At 38.3% G+C, this 22,500-nt stretch overlaps 1 protein-coding gene across 31 annotated transcripts in view; it reads right to left on the bottom strand.

The window, feature by feature from the left end:
* LOC135215453 (protein outspread-like) overlaps positions 1–22,500 on the bottom strand; it is a 375,595-nt gene that overhangs the window by 99,751 nt on the left and 253,344 nt on the right. For all 31 annotated transcript variants that reach the window (XM_064250134.1, XM_064250136.1, XM_064250152.1 and 28 more), the window contains one exon: positions 3,303–3,368. In XM_064250134.1, the coding sequence (XP_064106204.1) occupies positions 3,303–3,368 (66 nt within the window). The remainder of the gene's footprint in view (positions 1–3,302; positions 3,369–22,500) is intronic.

The raw sequence follows: 22,500 nt of genomic DNA, 5'->3' as shown, positions 1-22,500 counted from the left end.
GATGGTTTTATAATAATTCTACCTTTTCACCTCTTCATATGAGAATTTCTTGCACACACACACACACACACACAGACACACACACACACACACACACACACACACACATATATAATATATATATAATATATATATATATATATATATATATATAATGTGTGTATGTATATATATATATATATATATATATATATATATATATATATATATATATATATATATTATATATATATATATATATATATATATCTATATATATTAGTAATATATTAATATTATATATATTGCTTTTATTCAAAAGGAACAGTTTAAAATGTACAACTAAGTCATTTCGCACTCATGCACCAACATTGCCAATGCATGTTCTTCAAATGACTTGACTTTTGTCTATCTCTGCAATTCATTTTTATCACACAAAAAGCTGTCATAAATTCTTATCATATACATATTCTTTCTTAAACTAAACCATACTATTCGCTAGAGCGCTGACAATGGTAGCTGTAACTAGGAAACACACGAGAACTGCTAAAGCAAATAGAGTGACGCTCTCAACCATCACTCGGAACATTTTTTAAAGAAAAAACGTGAATCAGAACATTGGATTATATGTTTAAGTCCTGAAAATATTGTAAGTACTATACTTACCGTTGCAACCACTGGTCACAAACAATAAGAGCATATTCTATATTTAATCTCAAAAGCCACGATGATTGTTCCTAGCCTCTCCATTTCCTAGCTCTTTTTGGATGTGTTTACAAATGCAAGCCTCCTTGGGCGAGGCAATCGAGTTGTTGAGACTTGAGAGGTTATTGGGGCCATTAAACATCGTTACTAGAAGTGCTGCAAGTGTCAGAGAACAGACAACTCCCGGTGCCGAGTATTACCGTCGTCGCCAAGGTGTGAAAACTCTTCAAAGCCAAAAGGAACCAACAATAATCCGGGAACACCTGTTTAAGGAGGCAAGTTCAAAGATACTACATCCGGGACTTTGGCATTGACGGTTGCTGCGTTCATGTACTAGAGACGGGTAAGCAAGAAAATGGCAAGACAAAAACCTCGCCTACAATTTAATATGCACGCCCATCCCCGCCCAGCAGGAGGCGAGGAAAACGTGGGTGTGGAGGGGGAAGGAAGGAAGAAGAGGCGTTACGGGGAGAGAGAGAGAGAGAGAGAGAGAGAGAGAAGAGAGAGAGAGAGAGAGAGAGAGAGAGAGAGAGAGAGAGAGAGAAAAAATCGAATAACCGTTGAAGCCAAGCGCAAGATCAAAGCAAAACTGTTGGTACTTTGGTATTTGAACCGTTGAGTATTTTCTCCTTGTCATAAATACATACATACATACATACATACATACATATATATATATATATATATATATATATATATATATATATATATATATATATATATATATATAATATATATATATATATATATATATATATATATATATATATATATATGAGTCATATCACATTACCGTGATTCATATATATATATGTAGAGCTACAAATGTCCTTTAATATCTAATTCCGAGGTAGAGCGAATTAGATATTAAAGGACATTTGTAGCTCGATATATATATATATATATATATATATATATATATATATATATATATATATATATATTATATGGAACTCTCAGGCATCATACAGAGTTTCCTATTAAGAGAAGCAAAGGCACCACGAAATACAAAAACTTCAAAGTCTAAACCTGTCACTATTAATATTTAATCCCTCGTTTCATTTCTTCTTTCCTCAGAGAGAGAGAGAGAGAGAGAGAGAGAGAGAGAGAGAGAGTTTGTAATAATAATAAGCTTTATTCCAATATTTACATTGGCTATTACAATAAATACAAATTACATTGTAGTTTACATTTAAAATTAGATATTTACATGTGTCTTCATAAAAGTTTACATCATTATAAAACATAAAAACATAGATTTACTTTATACAACTTTAAGAACAATAAAGAATTTGTGACATATATAGGTACATCATAAAAGTAATTAAAACATTGAAAATTTTGCATATAAAATATGAATCTTTTTATAATAGTACTTGAGGCTCAATAAAATTCTTACCTTGATAAAATATTTGCTTTAAAAGTTACAGCATATCTCTCTATAATATCAAAATTATCTTTAGTATGATTATAACATTTCGATTTCAAAATTGCTTATGAAATACAAGTACTTATAAAACTAGAGGTATGAACATTTATCTTAAAATAGAATCTAAAATTCATAAATAGTCTGCTAAAATGGAGTAAAAGTGTAAGAGAGAGAGAGAGAGAGAGAGAGAGAGAGAGAGAGAGAGAGAGAGAGAGAGAGAGAGAGGCGAAAAATACCACTGGGACGGCAGAGGTCACACGCGGGCCTCGTGACGTCACTGCCAAGCATTCAAATCATGCACTCGAAGGTGGAGGAATAGTAAATGCTCGCCCAGGTTTGATGAGACGGGGATACAGACGATGAAACAGGGATTAAACGAATGACTGAAGACAAGATGAACGTGATGGTATAATATTATAAGTTAGTGCAAATGTGCAATGATGTTACGAAGAGCAAGAAAATTTGTGAAATGTTTGAAGAGGAGCAATAAAAAAATAGGAGAATGACTTGAGAAGACCAATAAAAATTAGGAAATTGTTCGAAAAGGAGTAATAAAAAATAGGCATTTTTAAAACAGATTAATCAAAACGAGTTAAAATTAGGTAAATGTTTGGAGAAGTTCAATAATAATAAAAATTTTGAAAAATCAATAAAAATTAGAACTTTTTTTAAGTAAATCAAAATTAAAAAAGTGTTTGACAAGAGGCAATCAAAATTCGAAAGAGTAGTTGATGAAGATCAATACAAACTAGGATACTGTTTGAAGAAGATAAATAAGGAAAATGTTTGACAAAGAACAGGGAAAGTTAAAAAAAAAAAAAAAAAAAAAAAAAAAAAAAAAAAAAAAAAAAAAAAAAAAATTTGAAGAAGCGCAAGAACTGACTGATTGAGAGCTAAGAGTCCAGAACATAATTAAGTACAAGCATGTGCTAATTATAAAAAAAGAAAGTTAATTTTAAAAAATTTAAAGAATATGTTAACTATTGCGTCACGAGGTTAAAAAAATAATAAAAAAAACACACACACAGTGTCTAAAATGAATGATAGGTGTCTGATTACTCCCAGAGACCCAGAGACCTTTTCCAAAGAAGGTCACTTTTCACGCATCTCAGGGAAAACCTAATACAGCAAACACTTACCTATGCGGGAAAATTGTAAGAATAAGAGAACGTTCCTTGAAAATACTTACGAGGTCGTCGACGGAGTAGGTGAGCTCTCCGTCGTCGTACAGGACGAACCAACGTCTTTGCCATCTCTGCAAGAAGAAGAAAAACAGTCAGGGTAAATGGCAGCGACTCTTACATTCGAGTTGATTCGAAATGAAATCAGCAATAACATCTGCAGTTTGAATTGTATCATGAAACGAGTTGGATATGAAACTGAAATATGACCAGATTTAGATAAGGACATCTCCAATTGACACAGATACACGATCTAAGTGATACGAGATACGTAAGAACATCTCTGAGTTGAATCTCCACTTGGAAACGATTCTTAAAGCGAGACAAATGAATACATAAACCGAAGTCAACGGTAACAACTCTACGTATGACTGACAAACAGAAAAGATTAATAACATCTTTACTTTAAACTGAAACATGAGAAAAGATAAATCATGGCATCGTCGCTTTGAAATGATATACAAGAAACAGGTGTGTATAAATATCATCTTCATTTGGAATGAACGCCACAAGGAAACAGCTTCCTGAAAACTTTTTACTTTGAAAATTCCTTATCAGTGGAAAAGTGCGAATAATTTTACAGTAGATTCTTGGAGTTGAATACACTGAAACAATGGATCATAAAAATATTTTTGAGAATTACCTTTCCAACACAACAGTCTGAGAGAGAGAGAGAGAGAGAGAGAGAGAGAGAGAGAGAGAGAGAGAGAGAGAGAGAGAGAGAGAGAGAGAGAATCGTGTAGCAATCTGCATGAAAATAGCTATGGTGGTTGAGGGTAAAGATCAACCCAAATTTTGCATACCAATGGATTTTAAAACTGCTTTTCTTGAGAGCATTACGACAGGCCTTCGTGGTCTTAAAGAGACTTAATCTACACTTAAGCAGATTAAACTTTGCTCGTTGTAGTAATCAGTGTTTCATCAACTGTACTCACACAAACTGGAGAGCAAACCAGTTAAAACTTTGTAAGAAGCAGAAAAAGTGAGGTTTATGTATTAACTTCAAAATGATGTTTGCATCTAATCCTTAAATAGATGCAAAACTTAAGAAAAATAAAAAATAATGTTACTATCTTACTATAATACTGTTTGTTCGAAAAATATTGGTACTATCTGAGGAGAGACTAGGATTGTTATTCTTAGCCTGTCAATCAATACAAGAATAAACCTACAATCAGGAATTCTTTACTCAGCCAGTAAGTATATTTCATTGGACCTCTATTTTTCTTGCTCTCTGTCGCAAGAAAATCATTCATGGTGTCAAAGGAGTTTTACTTGACTGCCAAAATAAATTCGATAAAATAATTACTGAAGATTCAGTGGAGGTAAAGGATGGACGGAGTATTTAGTGCAGGCCAAGGACGGTTGATTTATTGCATTACAAGGGAATTCATAAAGTTGCTCTCCATTTGCAGAGAATAAATCGATTGATTGTGTCTATTAAAACTGGCGTCACGACATCTAGGTTATTGACGTGTAGAGAGAGAGAGAGAGAGAGAGATATGCGCCTTCCCTATATATATACATATATATATATATATATATATATATATATATATATATATATATATATATATATATGTGTGTGTGTGTTAAAGACACACAAAGAGAAAAATAATCTAGCATTTTTAAAACACAAGACTTTCCACAGATGGCGTTCAAAAATGTTCCTTTGTTGTCCTTCGAAAAAGGGAGAGAATGTGAACTGGTAATGTGAGCGGTAAAGGCATTAGTCTTGTCTCTTACCACGTCATTTCAAAAACACAGCCTCCCTTCGTAGAGCAGCTGAGAATCTTTCCTGAGTGCTTTCACCGCTAAGGAGAGCCAGCCGACCGCCATCTTCTGCGAGATCTTTCTAAATGACACGTTAATAACAGACGCTTCCTCTGTTATCTTCCCGTGGTCCATTTCGCAGTACCTACTCGTTAGCAGTCATCCACACCATCCCAACTACACGCTCTCTCTCTCTCTCTCTCTCTCTCTCTCTCTCTCTCTCTCTCTCTCTCTCTCTCACGAATACCATGGTGGTTTGGGTACACATACCAAATCTTGTGTTGTTCCATTTACGATGACTGTCTAATACTGATTTCTGGTGATAGAAGTTCACTCTCGACGCGGTTCGGAAGTCACGTAAAGCCGTTGGTCCTTTGCTGAATAACCCCTGGTTCCATGCAACGTAAAAGCACCATACAAACAAACAAACAAACAGTAATACTGAGAGAAGAGGCGAAGCTTCAAAATGCTGTGAGCTTAAGCCTATAAAACTTTTCTCTTTTAGCGTCCCTTACGCGATTTCAATGTCTGCAAGACATACAAATATCGATTTCTTAAAAGATCTTGTTGTAGTTCCCGTTGTTTAATGTGTAATTTGTCTTTTTCATCATTCTTCATGGCGTGCATTCAGTTACGTATCTTTTCAGAAGTCTGTGAGCATCTACCATCGAACGCATTTATCAGGATTAATCCTGGCATTTGTGTCTGTTATGAACTCTTTCGAAAGTTCCACTTTGGTCTATGGCTAAATTCATAAAATATGAATTTCCATGAAATATATTTAACAAAGTAATATGGATAGGCACTTTTAAATGAAGGGACTGGAGGGCAAAAGCAGGTCTAAGTAAAATTCGCCATTCTCTAGCGTACGAATATTAACAGTGATATCTCTGGTCAAATAAACGAAAAGCCCCATAAACGTTCATTTACTTTTACGATTCAGTCAATTTGATCATTTCATCTGTACCGGTAAACGTGACACATCGAGGTCATTGTGTGGCGCACCTCACTTTTTCGAGGAGCTAAGATGGAGACATCAACGGACTTCAATTTGTCAGGGGTCTTCACGTAACCACAAGAAAATGAGCTGACGAACTGCCAACGAACGAGGAGACGAGATAAAGTTACCCCGCACAACGTGTCGATCCCGGGAGACAATACATAAAGGATGGATGCAAGTGAGAAGGCCATTAAGCGCCTAAATGACATAATCATGAAATGCTAATTAAAAATGGTAGATGGTGCGGACTAGGATAAAGCCAATGTCAACCATGATAGATTGCTGTATAATGATGATGCTGCCAAGACCGATGAAAGTATTTGTATACGAACAACGTGGAGGGGATCATACTTTAAAAAGTTAGCGAAAATCGAAAGCCATAAGCCTTGAACTATAACATTCGATATGCACACACTTCAATTTAAAATACCTTACGACAAACAAGGTTCTTCATTAGAAGAAGAGTAAAAAATGATTTTGTTTTCAGAGTAACTTATCCAAAATGCAACTCTCCAATTTTTCCTATTTTGTGAGAAGTAGGCATTCTACATTTACTTCATATTTAGTCTTAACATAAAAGCCCCTGCGGAACGAGAGAGAGAGAGAGAGAGAGAGAGAGAGAGAGAGAGAGAGAGAGAGAGAGAGAGAGAGAGAGTTTTTTTTTACTCCCAACAATAGTGGTGTGGTTATCTGTCAGGGTCTCCCCATGTTCACTTCCTTCTAAGAGGGCATCTGTATCATAGAGAATAGGGGGTTTCCATTGTTTTCATGGAAGAAATGTTATACTGAAGCCCACAAAGCATTTAACACACGTACCAGCATAACATAAAATGAAACAGAAGAGAGGCTACTTTACTGAGTACATTGTTAAGAGCATAGCGCAATAAATAGGCAATCCGTACGCGGTATAATGCATTCAAGGGTAAGCCATCTGCAACGTCCGGCATGCACTGTGATTTTTCACACCTTTCCTGGATTGCTTTTTTTTTTCTTTTTCTTTTTTAACAAATGATTAAATTGAATGGCGTTAAGTGGAACAAGGAATTTCTACACTACAGAAGGATATATAACGTTGAACTACTGTGCACCATAAATAAAAAGAAAGGAAGACACCAAACAACTATCATGCGGAAAAATGCCTTCTTCAATAATATCTTGATATGTGAATTACATGAATTTACAAACACACAAAGCCCTATAGAAGTCCGATTGATAAGGCAACGTCCAAAAAAGTCTTTCAGTCATTGTAGCTACCGAACCTTGGAGATCCCCTATCAGGGCCTACACAATTTTGATCTTAACGACGCGACCCCCATAGTTTCTGGTTGTGTCAGCGACGCTGCCTTGAAGATCTGGTATCAACCAATCGTCCCGAAATCACACTGACTTCGCCACTTCCTGCTAATTGACACCTTCACCTATTCACCTCAATAACACCATGTGTGGCCTTCTGCTGCTCCAAAAGACAAGACACCCTCTCTATCACAGCTACCACCACAAGGAATCCCTTTCATAGGTCACTGCCCCCCCCCCCCCCCCCCACCTCTCTCTCTCTCTCATCTACTCTCTCTCTCGCCCCTCTTTCCCCCCCCCCCCCCCCCCCCCTTCTTCTCTCTCTCTCTCCTCTCTCTCCTCTCTCTCTCTCTTCTCTCTCTCTCTATTAAAGTCAAGCTCAGTTTTTATTCCTTTTGTCCAAAATGCCTTTCCGCTGACATCTCAACTAAATGAATTATTCAGGAATCATACAAACGCTACAGAGTTGGAAAAGCATCGAGCACTTACTTATACGGCACGAATGAAGCAAGGTGTGAAAACACTCAATCACATTTTCACACGCAACGTCCAGGAGGCAGCTTGCATTTCCGGGTAAACAGAATTCAAGTTTTGGACGGGCTCTCATCGCTGGATTTGACTGCATTGGAACGAGGAATCCAGTCTACTGGTGAGTGTGTTCTCGATTATAAGTGAATTCTAATATTAATTAAAACTCAATTGTAAATACAGCAAAATCGCATAATACCTGTTTGCAGTGTTCTAAGAACGAACAGTCCCGGTTAGGGAGGGCCATGAAAACTGAAGTCTGATTCCCTTGATGAAGACTCAGCATTTGATAGGTTCGACATTTGGCAGCTAAAGGCTGGCAATCCCAACACTCCATCGATACGCGGACAAAAACGGGCCCAAAAACTGACGCTTGAACCGCCACGTATTTCAAGTCCAAATTCCTCCGAGATCATTATATCTGCCGGATATTTCGTCCATCAGAGTGAAGCCAAATTTGGCTTGTTGTTGAGCGGCCATGTTTAGGCAGCGAACGGTTTCAAAACCCGTCATGCGGAACACCCCGACTCTCTCGGAATATGGTTGGCGCACGTGACCATAATGCAAATAGGTATGAAATCAACTCCCCGATTGTAGATGAAGAAGCATACAAAGCACAGAGGAACGTGCACTGCAATCGTAAGACTAATCCTTCTTCAGAGGGCAGTCCTCGTTTTTGTTTTTTTACGTCCGAGAACGAATGAAGCGCATGATAATGCGTACTAAAGGTTCTGCTTGCATGGCTATTTACTTACCTCAAATCCCTTTTCACGGGGTTTTCAATTATGCATGCTGTTTTCTTTCATATGGGTATGAGGTGTAGAGAAGCTCCTTTTTTTTTTTTTTACTTAAAAAAGATTAGATAAAGCTTGAAAAGTCCAAAAGTATTCGTTCCCAATTCTTGACTCTTATATATCAATGGAGCCTTCTATGCGCTACTGAAACTTATCCCGTAGATTCGTCACGCCTCACTAACTCACTATACTGACTTAAGGACTTCATCTACTTCACCCACTCACTTCGAAAGGGTAGTTTTGCAGCGAAGGAAGGAAACAGGACATTTCGCAAGAAGAAGGGAAGGTAAAAGGCGAATGTGAAAGGAGAGGGTGTGGGAGAGTGAGTGATAGCGGCTTCAACTCGGGCCATTTACTTGAGTCATGTAAGTATTACCCTCTGTGTCATAATAATAGGAAGATGGTTCAAGGCGGTCCTTCGCTAGATCCAAATGGAAAATATATTCAGCAATGTAAGTCTGGATGACTTAACCGTTGTGCGTTGGTGGAAAAATATGCGCAGAAAAATAAAAAACACAAATCATTCAACAAAGACATAATTTAATTTACATACAGACTTCCAAACATCAGAGAGAGAGAGAGAGAGAGAGAGAGAGAGAGAGAAATAATGATGATGATAATTTGCCCTCTACCACTCCGATATCAATAACCCCTGATGTCTGTCATAGATACACACTGTACAAAATTTAACTAAGGTATCATGGCATAAAACTTTCTATTCTTCACATAATAAGAGAAGGGATACGAACGACATAACTGACTTTTAGGAGAACTCGGGTTATGAGAAAAGGAAGCCCAAGCAATAATCACTTCTTCTTTTTTTTAAATTGATCCAAAATTACAATTTTTATATTCAGTTTGACCGGAACCACACCGTGAGGACGGGAAGCAATCTGTGCGAGATGACGACATCTTTATTTCTGTCTTTCATAATAAACAAATTAACAAACAACACACTAATGAAATAGTTTCGAAATTTCATGCAATATCATTTCATGCCACTTCTAAAACTACAATGTACAGACAAACACTTCATAAACAGCAACGCTGCGGAAGGTAAAAATATCTCTCTAACCTTTTCAGTACACATAAATTTCAATTGGTAAAAGAGAGAGAGAGAGAGAGAGAGAGAGAGAGAGAGAGAGAGAGAGAGAGAGAGAGAGAGAGCAATACTATCGCCAGCTGGCCAACATAAACTGCTAAATGATAGAGATCTGTACGACTTGAATCACCGATCACGATGGTTTGAGATTTCATAAACTACTTCACATACATACTCCACTTAAAAATTCACAACTACGACTAAATCAAAGGAGAAAGATTTAGCTTGATTATTATTATTTCATTATGACACATGAAAAAGCGAAAAAATTCAATATTTGAAAACAGCGCCGGAGGACATTCTGAAATTAAGCCAACGAATTAATGTGCCTCGCTGCAATAGCCCCAGCTCTGCTGCTCTACCAGTAGAGTTCCCGACTGCCTTATAGCTATGATATACAGCGACCCTGGGAGGTCATGAGAGGTCGGACCGGAGTGCCACAGTGAAGGTCTGACCTCGCCGGCAAGAAAGGGGAGGGGGGAGGGTGGAAGGGCAGCGGGAGGAAGGAATGCGTGAGTCTCAAGACGTGTTCCGCAATCGCTGTTGAAACGACCGTCGTGAGAAGCGCTACTTCAGAAATGCATGGAAGCGGGCCATTATTGTGCAAAATGAGAGAGAGAGAGAGAGAGAGAGAGAGAGAGAGAGAGAGAGAGAGAGAGAGAGATTCATTAACAGTCTATTTGAATTCTATACTTACTAAAAACGAAACATCACGTCACATGAAATATGACTAAACGTAACATGTTAGAAAATCCCTTATCTTCTCTTCGGATGATAGATGCTGACCTCTGATTTACACTTACTTCCTCAAGGAAAATAAAACGCGTCTCACTTTTTTAAGCATATTTTGATTGTGGGAGACTACTAAGGGTTCGTCTCATTTGCAATATCAAATATTATCAACAGAAAACTACTTCGTCACACAGTAAATTCCATTCTGGCCATTCAGGTCCAAGGGATTCAGGAACGCTGATCGGATCGAGAGAAAGCCACGGTAATGTTTAACATATAAATACATTTCCAGTCAATAAGTACAACAACACCGGATTCTATAAAATAGGAAAATTCTACATAACTTTCTATCCACTAAGCGATAATGATTAGGATCGACGGTTAAAATTCCACACAGAAAAGCAAAATACAGAAGGTAATCTATATTAAAACCCTTTTTGAGCGAATGATGACAAAAAAGTACTTGAAATGCAACAGAGACTCGAAATACGAAAGAGAGCAAAGTCATACATGTTAAAAACACAGGGGACGAAGGACTGATGAAATCGACTGATTTTCGAGTTGATTTCCATCATTTAATATTTGTGGAAAAGAAATTTGTGGTAATTGTTTCAAACTGAGCAAGCCATTCCAGTCACAAAACACGAGGTGAAAGGATCCATACATCCATAAAGCTGTAACAGAATTTGCTTATTTAAAAAAAAAATCCATTACAAGCTTAACATAGCAGAAATTAACGTATATTCAGACCAAAGGAAACGTATATTCAAGCGCACTTTATAATATACGCATCATTTCACATCTGAGGACCTCACAGACTCAACAAGTGAAACATCTTCCATGCCAATTGCAATTCATTGGTTTACTCCGTTCACTTAATTAAATCCTTACATTATTAGCCCCGTTCGTTGCTAAAAACAACTAAATAGTCAGGCAACTTCATAATATACGCCAATGAACAAGGCGACTGATTGTTTCTCAAGTTCCTTTAACCACAGATACAGCGAGGCCTAATTTACAAAGAAGTGCTCACCAATGTGCGCATCATAACGTACATACAAATTTGGTGTTACCTGAATCCACCGACGTATAACTTTCTAATGACATCAAATTCAACAAAATACCAACGGCGCCAATATATTCGCACAGGTCAAACGAAGCAAACTTTCCTACTTCATCAAGGAAACCCTTCAATTACCGAGAGCACTGGGTTCTAGGAGTTTCGAATCGCATTCGATACCAGTCATCTCTTGAAGAGCAAACCATGGTGTGAGCAGTCTACTCAAGGGATAATGAACACAGCCACGGAACTTCCGCACACAGATAGGAAAGGAAGAAATTGTGTGTGTGGTGTGTGTGTGTGTGTGTGTGTGTGTGTGTGTGAGAGAGAGAGAGAGAGAGAGAGAGAGAGAGAGAGAGAGAGAGAGTTGATATCACAATCTGAGCACAAAACTCATTCAAACAGAGAAAATGGCCCTTGAATATTTTCTGTCATCTGCAAATAGTAAACAATTCAACAAAACTTTCATTAAAATAATTGTCATTATTCTTAGAAAGTTGTGTATTGAATTACACAATGCAACGCAGTAGAAAGTGGAACACAACTGCAATATCTGCATTAGATTAATCTTAAAGATTTCCCATTCATTCGGTGATAAGAAAGACAAATGCAATGTCATACAGGATGCAGCGGGAATGAGTAAAACTTTCTCCCGTTTTATTATATTAAGTGCCGATTTATCGAGAGTACTGCTTCCTCCTCTGCTCAGAGACGAAAATACCTATGACCCGGGAACTCGCCTACCAATCTGTCACTGCAGTTTCCTAAAAGATACTTATTCTTCTGGACACAGGCCAATCATACGTTTCTTTTCTTTCTCTATTCTATTCTCTTAAAGATCGCAGCGTCTTTCTGAGACGACTATGCGCATCGCAATTTTCGGAAAACACAGACAGTTTTTCAATAACTTCAAACCACGTTTCCCACCATGTCTACCACAAAGTTTTGTGACCCTGAAGACCTTGCCTGCGCTCCCCCCCCCCCCTCTCTCTCTCTTCTCTCTCTCTCTCTCTCTCGTCTCTCTCTCTCTCTCTCTCTCTCTCTCTCAAACTTCAGTTAGACGAACAGGAAAACCACCAAGATGAAGAACATCTGAAGGGCATAAATGAAGACAGACAAACGTTAAAAACACTCTGGTTTGCTCTACAACTGAGTAACATTTCGATTTCAATTGGTCTTGAATGCTCTAGGATCTGATGGAAAATGTATCATTCATCTCCTCTGTTTCTAAATTTACTTCCCATTCACACGTTTTTGATATTATGAGGATTTTCGCCATGTCAATTTCTCGCTTGTTTACAAGAGAATCCCAATTTTGCAGCCCATATAATCTTCATTACAATCAGTACAGTTTCTAACTCCGATTTTACTCTGACGGATTGAGAATTCAGAACAATCTTCTTCATAATATTGCAACTGGCTACTAAGGAACTTTCACTGTATTTGCAACCCTTTCTGAAGACAAAATTCATACGACTTTTTGTGCTATAAGAAATGAAAAATGCAACATTTCCCAAGTTCACAAGTGTAACGTCGAGAGAGAGAGAGAGAGAGAGAGAGAGAGAGAGAGAGAGAGAGAGAGAGAGAGAGAGAGAGAGAGAGAGCCACGCAAACAAATTAATACATACATACAGCAAAATTATCTTATTATTTTTTTTTAATGAACAAACGATCTTGACACTGAATCGAAGAGAATTCCTACAAAATGAACATGAAAATAACAGAATAGGAGATTGGCAATAAATTTATATACCATATAACGCTACAGAAGTCCGAAAATGTAATTAATAATAAAACAACTAGGAATGAAACTGAGCACGTGTAATCAATAAAAATATAAATGAATAATACAAAGAAATGGCTTGAGTTTAACTTGAAAAGAGAGGGTAGTCAAATCTAAGACTACAGGCCACGGTGAAATGGTTCTGGTAGGACCCAAGTTTTGAAAGCACTGGTTATCTGGCCACTATCTAACGTAAGCCAACTAAATTCAGCACCCACAATAATACAGCCTTCTCAGAAAAGAGCACAGGTACAACCAACCAATTAAACAAAACCTAACAGAAGCGCCTTCACTACCCGGAATGAAAGCAAGATAAAAAAAAAAAAGGTAACTGCATGCAAACTGGATTTAAAGAAACCTGTGATTAACATGTAATATGAGGAAGGGACAGAAAGAGGGGGAGGGGGAGGGGGGGAGGGGGGGAAAAAGGGGGGAGGGGAGGGGGGATGAAGTTGTTTAAAAGCCACATTCCAGTTCATTTTTTCCAATGTTGACGTGGCTTGGATTTCGTTCAACCGCCTTTTCAACAATATCACTACAACAAAAGAAGTTACAAGATCAGGAATGGGGCTCGTGGTGGTGAGTTTACTGTGTACATAATTTTTTATAGTAAAAAGGAAAGGACAATAGGCAATACATCCACATGCTTTGATGTTAAAGACGGATAGTTAATGGGAGGAAGGTCAATGGGGTTATTTTAATTTCCAGGAAACGCAACAGCTACGTGTAATTCGCAGCTGGGATGATGAATGATGCCAGGTTACGTTAGGTTAGGTTGAGTTGGGACAGGTTATGATAGGTAACCAAATCTTGAGTCATCATCATTACTTCTAACGATGAGCGATGCACTGGGCCTCTCTAAAAATACACCAATCACGTTCATTCCTGGGCTTTATCTTCCATAAATCTCCACTTATGTCCATCCTCCCGTCGCATAGTTCTCATACAAAGCATCCTAAGGAGTGAAGCAAGAAGATCTAAACTGTGGGAAAGATGGGAAAATGAGGCCTTTGTCCTTTACAGGACTTAATCTCTATTGGCAAGATGTCATCTGCAGATTGTCAATTATTATTTATATTATTGCTGATATTTCACTTTTTTTCACTAATACTGTGAATTCTATCAAGTTAAAGTTTTTTTTACACCCCAATTTTCGTATTTAGCCCTCTGACCTTATTACTGCAACCACCTAAGGTCTCTAGTTGAAATTTAAGTTATATAATCTGTACACAAAGTGTTATAACTCAATATGCACTTTTTTTCTCCAATATTATTACTGTTATTACGAGTATTATGTTTACTATCTTTTATGCTACCTCAGCTATTTTGTGGATAAGTGCCAATTATTCATTTTTTTTATCATGTTGTCTCATGTATCTAGATTGTGTATGTTACTGTCTGTATTATGTATATTCCATCTATATGGCCTGAGCTGAAATAAAGGATATTATTATTATTATTATTATATTATTATTATTATTATTATTATTATTAAAGGTTTCCAACTCCTCTGGCACCCACCTGAGCCAGCTGACTATAGTAGATTCACTTCAACCGTGCATCTGATGTCTAGGCCCGTCCCTTACGAAGCTGCTAATTGACTGTTGATAAGCCAATCACAGGACTGGAAACTCTCAGTCTCTCAAGAGAGTTCACATAGGCAGGATGTATGTTCCACCTCTCCTGAGGGATACGTATTTCAATTGTATTCCTCAGGAGAGGTGGAACATAGATCCTGCCTATGTGAACTCTCGAGAGAGATTGAGAGTTTCCAGCCCTGTGATGGCTTATCAACAGCCAATGAGAAGCGTCGTAAGGGACGGCCTAGACACCAGAGGCACGGTGATGTGAATGTACTATAGTACTAACAACGTACTGTGACTTTTATTACTTCCCCAGCAATTCAGTCTCTCTCCTCCTCCTCCTTCTGGAAGAAGAAAGCTTTATCCGCAGTCAATCACGGGAGGAAACAGCATCAGACCTCTACTGACAACAGGTGCTGACCCTCGAAATGATGGTGGTCCGGTCCAACAAGTTGCCTTTAGATGGTTCACGCAGGTCAGAGACCCAAAGTTGACGCACCACCAAAAGGAATCTGGCAGCAGCAGCAGGAACGAGATGCAGGGAGGTGAAAAATAAGACAGGTATTCTGCCGAGTATTTGCAAAACGAATTTATGATAGTTAATTCATTGGGTATTCCATCACTTAACAGGCTCATGGACACACGCAGAGAATAAAATCCATTTGCACGAACACTTGCCATAAAAGTCACAACTTCTTTCTTAATTTCCTGCAAGTTTTTCTTTTCTCTCTCTCTCTCTCTCTCTCTCTCTCTCTCTCTAGTCAGTATACACAGGCACACCTGATACATGGTCCTCTTTGATCATTTTCTTCAATTTTGTAAAAAGAAATGCATACAAGAAAGGTCAATGATTTTAATCTAAAAAAGGGCAAGCACTTAATACTGACATCTCAGGTCGAATGGTGAAATAAAATTAAAAGAGCGTGAAAAATTAAAAGCCATGCATTTGTTGTGAATCGTACGGCCTTATTATATCGTCCACGTCCGAAAATCACAAAATAAGGGATTTAATGAATTCATTTTTCTTAGACTCTTAACAGCGGCGTCATCACGGTTACGTGAATCAACGTGATCTCCAGCGTTGAAATGCTACACAAGGAAAAAATGAATGGCTACTGAAATAAAGGAAGTTTAAATGCCCCATTTTTTTTTTTTTTTTTTTTTCGTTTAAGAGGTTCGCTTACTTATGGCATCAAATTCAGAACGCATACCAGACTTACTTACATACATAAACATACATATAAAAAAGCTACTGGTTTGTATAAAAGGAGGAGGCTAATCTAAATGGGGTTATTTTAATTTCCCAGGAAACGCAACAGCTACGTGTAATTCGCAGCTGGGATGATGATGATGCCAGGTTACGTTAGGTTAGGTTGAGTTGGGACAGGTTATGATAGGTAACCAAATCTTGAGTCATCATCATTACTTCTAACGATGAGCGATGCATGGGCCTCTCTAAAAATACACCAATCACGTTCATTCCTGGGCTTTATCTTCCATAAATCTCCACTTATGTCCATCCTCATCCCGTCGCATAGTTCTCATACAAAGCATCCTAAGGAGTGAAGCAAGAAGAAGATCTAAACTGTGGGAAGATGGAAAATGAGGACCTTTTGTCCTTTACAGGACTTAATCTCTATTGGCAAGATGTCATCTGCAGATTGTCATTATTATTTATATTTATTGCTGATATTTCACTTTTTCACTAATACTGTGAATACTATCAAGTTAAAGTTTTTTTACACCCAATTTTCGTATTTAGCCCTCTGGACCTGATTACTGCAACCACCTAAGGTCTCTAGTTGAAATTTAAGTTATATAATCTGTACACAAAGTGTTATAACTCAATATGCACTTTTTTCTCCAATATTATTACTGTTATTACGAGTATTATGTTTACTATCTTTATGCTACCTCAGCTATTTTGTGGATAAGTGGCCAATTATTCATTTTTTTATCATGTTGTCTCATGTATCTAGATTGTGTATGTTACTGTCTGTATTATGTATATTCCATCTATATGGCCTGAGCTGAAATAAAGGATATTATTATTATTATTATTATTATTATTATTATTATTATTATTATTAAAGGTTTCCAACTCCTCTGGCACCCACCTGAGCCCAGCTGACTATAGTAGATTCACTTCAACCGTGCATCTGATGTCTAGGCCCGTCCCTTACGAAGCTGCTAATTGACTGTTGATAAGCCAATCACAGGACTGGAAACTCTCAGTCTCTCAAGAGAGTTCACATAGGCAGGATGTATGTTCCACCTCTCCTGAGGGATACGTATTTCAATTGTATTCCTCAGGAGAGGTGGAACATAGATCCTGCCTATGTGAACTCTCGAGAGAGATTGAGAGTTTCCAGCCCTGTGATTGGCTTATAACAACAGCCAATGAAGAAGCGTCGTAAGGGACGGGCCTAGACACCAGAGGCACGGTTGATGTGAATGTACTATAGTACTACAACGTACTGTGACTTTTATTACTTCCCCAGCAATTCAGTCTCTCTCTCCTCCTCCTTCCTGGAAGGAAGAAAGCTTTATCCGCAGTCAACCACGGGAGGAAACAGCATCAGACCTCTACTGACAACAGCTGACCCCTCGAAATGATGGTGGCCGGTCCAACAAGTTGCCTTTAGATGGTTCACGCAGGTCAGAGACCCAAAGTTGACGCACCACCAAAAGGAATCTGGCAGCAGCAGCAGGAACGAGATGCAGGGAGTGAAAATAAGACAGGTATTCTGCCGAGTATTTGCAAAACGAATTTTAATGATTAGTTAATTCATTGGGTTATTCCATCACTTAACAGGCTAATGGACACACGCAGAGAATAAAATCCATTTGCACGAACACTTGCCATAAAAGTCACAACTTCTTTCTAATTTCCTGCAAGTTTCTCTCTCTCTCTCTCTCTCTCGGCTCTCTCTCTCTCTCTAGTCATATACACAGGCACACCTGATACATGGTCCTCTTTGATCATTTTCTTCAATTTTGTAAAAAGAAATGCATACAAGAAAGGTCAATGATTTTAATCTAAAAAAGGGCAAGCACTTAATACTGACATCTCAGGTCGAATGGTGAAATAAAATTAAAAGACGTGAAAAAATTAAAAGCCATGCATTTGTTGTGAATCGTACGGCCTTATGTTATATCGTCCACGTCCGAAAATCGACAAAAATAAGGGATTTAATGAATTCATTTTTCTTAGACTCTTAACAGCGGCGTCATCACGGTTACGTGAATCAACGTGATCTCCAGCGTTTGAAATGCTACACAAGGAAAAATGAATGGCTACTGAAATAAAGGAATTTGTTTTAAATGCCCATTTTTTTTTTTTTTTTTTTTTTTTTTTCGTTTTAAGAGGTTCGCTTACTTATGGCATCAAATTCGACGCATACCAGACTTACATACATAAACACATACATATAAAAAAGCTACTGGTTTGTATAAAAGGAGAGGCTAATCTAAATGGGGTTATTTTAATTTCCAGGAAACGCAACAGCTACGTGTAATTCGCAGCTGGGATGATGAATGATGCCAGGTTACGTTAGGTTAGGTTGAGTTGGGACAGGTTATGATAGGTAACCAAATCTTGATCATCATCATTACTTCTAACGATGAGCGATGCACTGGGCCTCTCTAAAAATACACCAATCACGTTCATTCCTGGGCTTTATCTTCCATAAATCTCCACTTATGTCCATCCTCCCGTCGCATAGTTCTCATACAAAGCATCCTAAGGAGTTGAAGCAAGAAGAAGATCTAAACTGTGGGAAAGATGGGAAAATGAGGCCTTTGTCCTTTACAGGACTTAATCTCTATTGGCAAGATGTCATCTGCAGATTGTCATTATTATTTATATTTATTGCTGATATTTCACTTTTTCACTAATACTGTGAATACTATCAAGTTAAAGTTTTTTTACACCCAATTTTCGTATTTAGCCCTCTGGACCTGATTACTGCAACCACCTAGGTCTCTAGTTGAAATTTTAAGTTATATAATCTGTACACAAAGTGTATAACTCAATATGCACTTTTTTTCTCCAATATTTATTACTGTTATTTACGAGTATTATGTTTACTATCTTTTATGCTACCTCAGCTATTTTGTGGATAAGTGCCAATTATTCATTTTTTTTATCATGTTGTCTCATGTATCTAGATTGTGTATTTTACTGTCTGTATTATGTATATTCCATCTATATGGCCTGAGCTGAAATAAAGGATATTATTATTATTATTATTATTATTATTATTATTATTATTATTATTATTATTATTATTATTATTAAAGGTTTCCAACTCCTCTGGCACCCACCTGAGCCCAGCTGACTATAGTAGATTCACTTCAACCGTGCATCTGATGTCTAGGCCCGTCCCTTACGAAGCTGCTAATTGACTGTTGATAAGCCAATCACAGGACTGGAAACTCTCAGTCTCTCAAGAGAGTTCACATAGGCAGGATGTATGTTCCACCTCTCCTGAGGGATACGTATTTCAATTGTATTCCTCAGGAGAGGTGGAACATAGATCCTGCCTATGTGAACTCTCGAGAGAGATTGAGAGTTTCCAGCCCTGTGATTGGCTTATCAACAGCCAATGAGAAGCGTCGTAAGGGACGGGCCTAGACACCAGAGGCACGGTTGATGTGAATGTACTATAGTACTACAACGTACTGTGACTTTTATTACTTCCCCAGCAATTCAGTCTCTCTCTCCTCCTCCTTCCTGGAAGGAAGAAAGCTTTATCCGCAGTCAACCACGGGAGGAAACAGCATCAGACCTCTACTGACAACAGCTGACCCCTCGAAATGATGGTGGCCGTCCAACAAGTTGCCTTTTAGATGGTCACGCAGGTCAGAGACCCAAAGTTGACGCACCACCAAAAGGAATCTGGCAGCAGCAGCAGGAACGAGATGCAGGGAGGTGAAAATAAGACAGGTATTCTGCCGAGTATTTGCAAAACGAATTTATGATAGTTAATTCATTGGGTATTCCATCACTTAACAGGCTCATGGACACACGCAGAGAATAAAATCCATTTGCACGAACACTTGCCATAAAAGTCACAACTTCTTTCTTAATTTCCTGCAAGTTTCTCTCTCTCTCTCTCTCTCTCTCTCTCTCTCTCTCTCTCTCTCTCTCTCTCTCTCTCTCTCTCTCTCTCTAGTCATATACACAGGCACACCTGATACATGGTCCTCTTTGATCATTTTCTTCAATTTTGTAAAAAGAAATGCATACAAGAAAGGTCAATGATTTTAATCTAAAAAAGGGCAAGCACTTAATACTGACATCTCAGGTCGAATGGTGAAATAAAATTAAAAGAGCGTGAAAAATTAAAAGCCATGCATTTGTTGTGAATCGTACGGCCTTATTATATCGTCCACGTCCGAAAATCACAAAATAAGGGATTTAATGAATTCATTTTTCTTAGACTCTTAACAGCGGCGTCATCACGGTTACGTGAATCAACGTGATCTCCAGCGTTGAAATGCTACACAAGGAAAAATGAATGGCTACTGAAATAAAGGAAGTTTAAATGCCCCATTTTTTTTTTTTTTTTCGTTTAAGAGGTTCGCTTACTTATGGCATCAAATTCAGACGCATACCAGACTTACATACATAAACACATACATATAAAAAAGCTACTGGTTTGTATAAAAGGAGAGGCTAATCAGGGAAATTAATCAGAACCCAACCTGGCTTCATAACCTACTAATGCTAATAAAACCAATTAATTAAGAGTTCAAAGCTCGGCCTTGACGTTCAATATAAAATGATACGATACCAACAATAAAAAAAGAAGCAGTTTGTTTTTTTAAATCTGTATCACTACTGACGTGGTTTTTAGAGAGAGAGAGAGAGAGAGAGAGAGAGAGAGAGAGAGAGAGAGGCCAGTCTCCCACCTGTAACGCCACAAGGAAGTTCCAACTGAATAATGGTGGATGGAATCGACTAATCTTGCAAAAATTAGTCAAAAACAGGTTCTCCTCGCAAGACGTTTTTGTTGAAAGATGCTTCTCTCGTCTCTCAACCTCGCCCTCTGCCTCCTCTCCCGGCGGTTCCTCTCCATAGGGTATCCCCCGCCCCCCTTTGCAATACAACAGTTATATCGTGAAGACGGTGTAAATGGAGAGAGAGAGAGAGAGAGAGAGAGAGAGAGAGAGAGAGAGAGAGAGAGAGAAGAGTTTTCTCTTCCCTTACCACTCTCTCGCTTTTTCTCCCTTCATTTATAAATTAATATCTTCTTAGCTCGTTTTCAATATGATATCCACTTTATGCCTGTTTCTTGACATTACAAAAAATAAAAAGGTGACAACCGTATGAGAGAGAGAGAGAGAGAGAGAGAGAGAGAGAGAGAGAGAGAGAGCAGAGAGAGAGAGAGAGAGAGAACAATATATAAAAGTCGTTCAAAATGACATTGGTCCTTATGCATGCCAGACCCACAAACCTCACTATCTACGTAACAAGGCCATATTAAAACCCATATAAATGTAAAGCCCAATGTTCTATATCTATACGCAGTGTAAGGCATAAGTGCGACGTGGCCCTACAAATATACAGGTGACTGTGGCCTCATCTACTTCCATCACGACCTGAGCAAATCATTTTAGCTCAAGGTTCTTCACAGACCTGCCACCTGGCTTCCAATATGCCATCAAACACCGACACCTGTCTTGAGAGCTGCCTGTAAATGACATACAAATCAAGGGAGCCAAGATTTTACATTATGCGACGAGCTCGGCGATCAATATCAGCAGCACCGGCCCAAACAGGTTTCTCACTTCTTCTTCTTCTTATCCCCGAGTGTTCTCCTCTGCACTTCAGAAGACCGACTGCGAGGCGCGTATAGCCAGATGCACATATCGACGGTCGGCTAATAAGGCGTGGGATAAATCCTTCACGATGACCACGCAGTCAAAATGTTGATGCGATTTTGTTCATGGGTCATAATCAAGTCATCTTCCCCCTTGGCAGCTTTCTTGGCCCTCCCTGCTGCCACAACACAACACTGGGCAAAGGTTGCCGTCGCTTGTAAGCAAATACCTTTTAGGCAAAATCTTTCTTTTTCGGTTTCATTTAAAGCTCAGTCAATCAGACCTCCGATGATTGTGCTGCATGCTGATGCTGATTCGTTCTTTCAACGCGTTTCTCTTGAGTTTATCAAAGATAAGAAAAATATTTAACATTCAGTGACCAGAGGATTCTCATGAAAAATGTTAATATTCAGTCACCAGGAGGATTCTGACTTTTGATACAGGCCCAGATAAGAAACCTTTCTTTTTCATGGCAAGTGAAAAGATTCGACGAGGCACCAAAGCAATACTGTATTCCTTAAAGCCCTCTTCCAGTTAATTCCTCTCTTCCTTCTTAATTTTTGCAGTCACTTCAAATCTCTCATTAATTACAAGCAGGTCAGCTTTCCCGTCTGACCCTCCTCTAATCACTTTGTACTGGAGGACCGAAATATATTTTCCAAGAATTCAAAATCTGACTCCTGCAAAGCTGACCACTACCTCCTCTATCTCCTGTCAGGCGACCTGGTAA

Source organism: Macrobrachium nipponense, chromosome 5, assembly GCF_015104395.2.
Source record: "Macrobrachium nipponense isolate FS-2020 chromosome 5, ASM1510439v2, whole genome shotgun sequence".
In the NCBI taxonomy this organism is placed as follows: domain Eukaryota; kingdom Metazoa; phylum Arthropoda; class Malacostraca; order Decapoda; family Palaemonidae; genus Macrobrachium; species Macrobrachium nipponense.
This window is presented reverse-complemented; position numbering and strand designations above follow the sequence as displayed.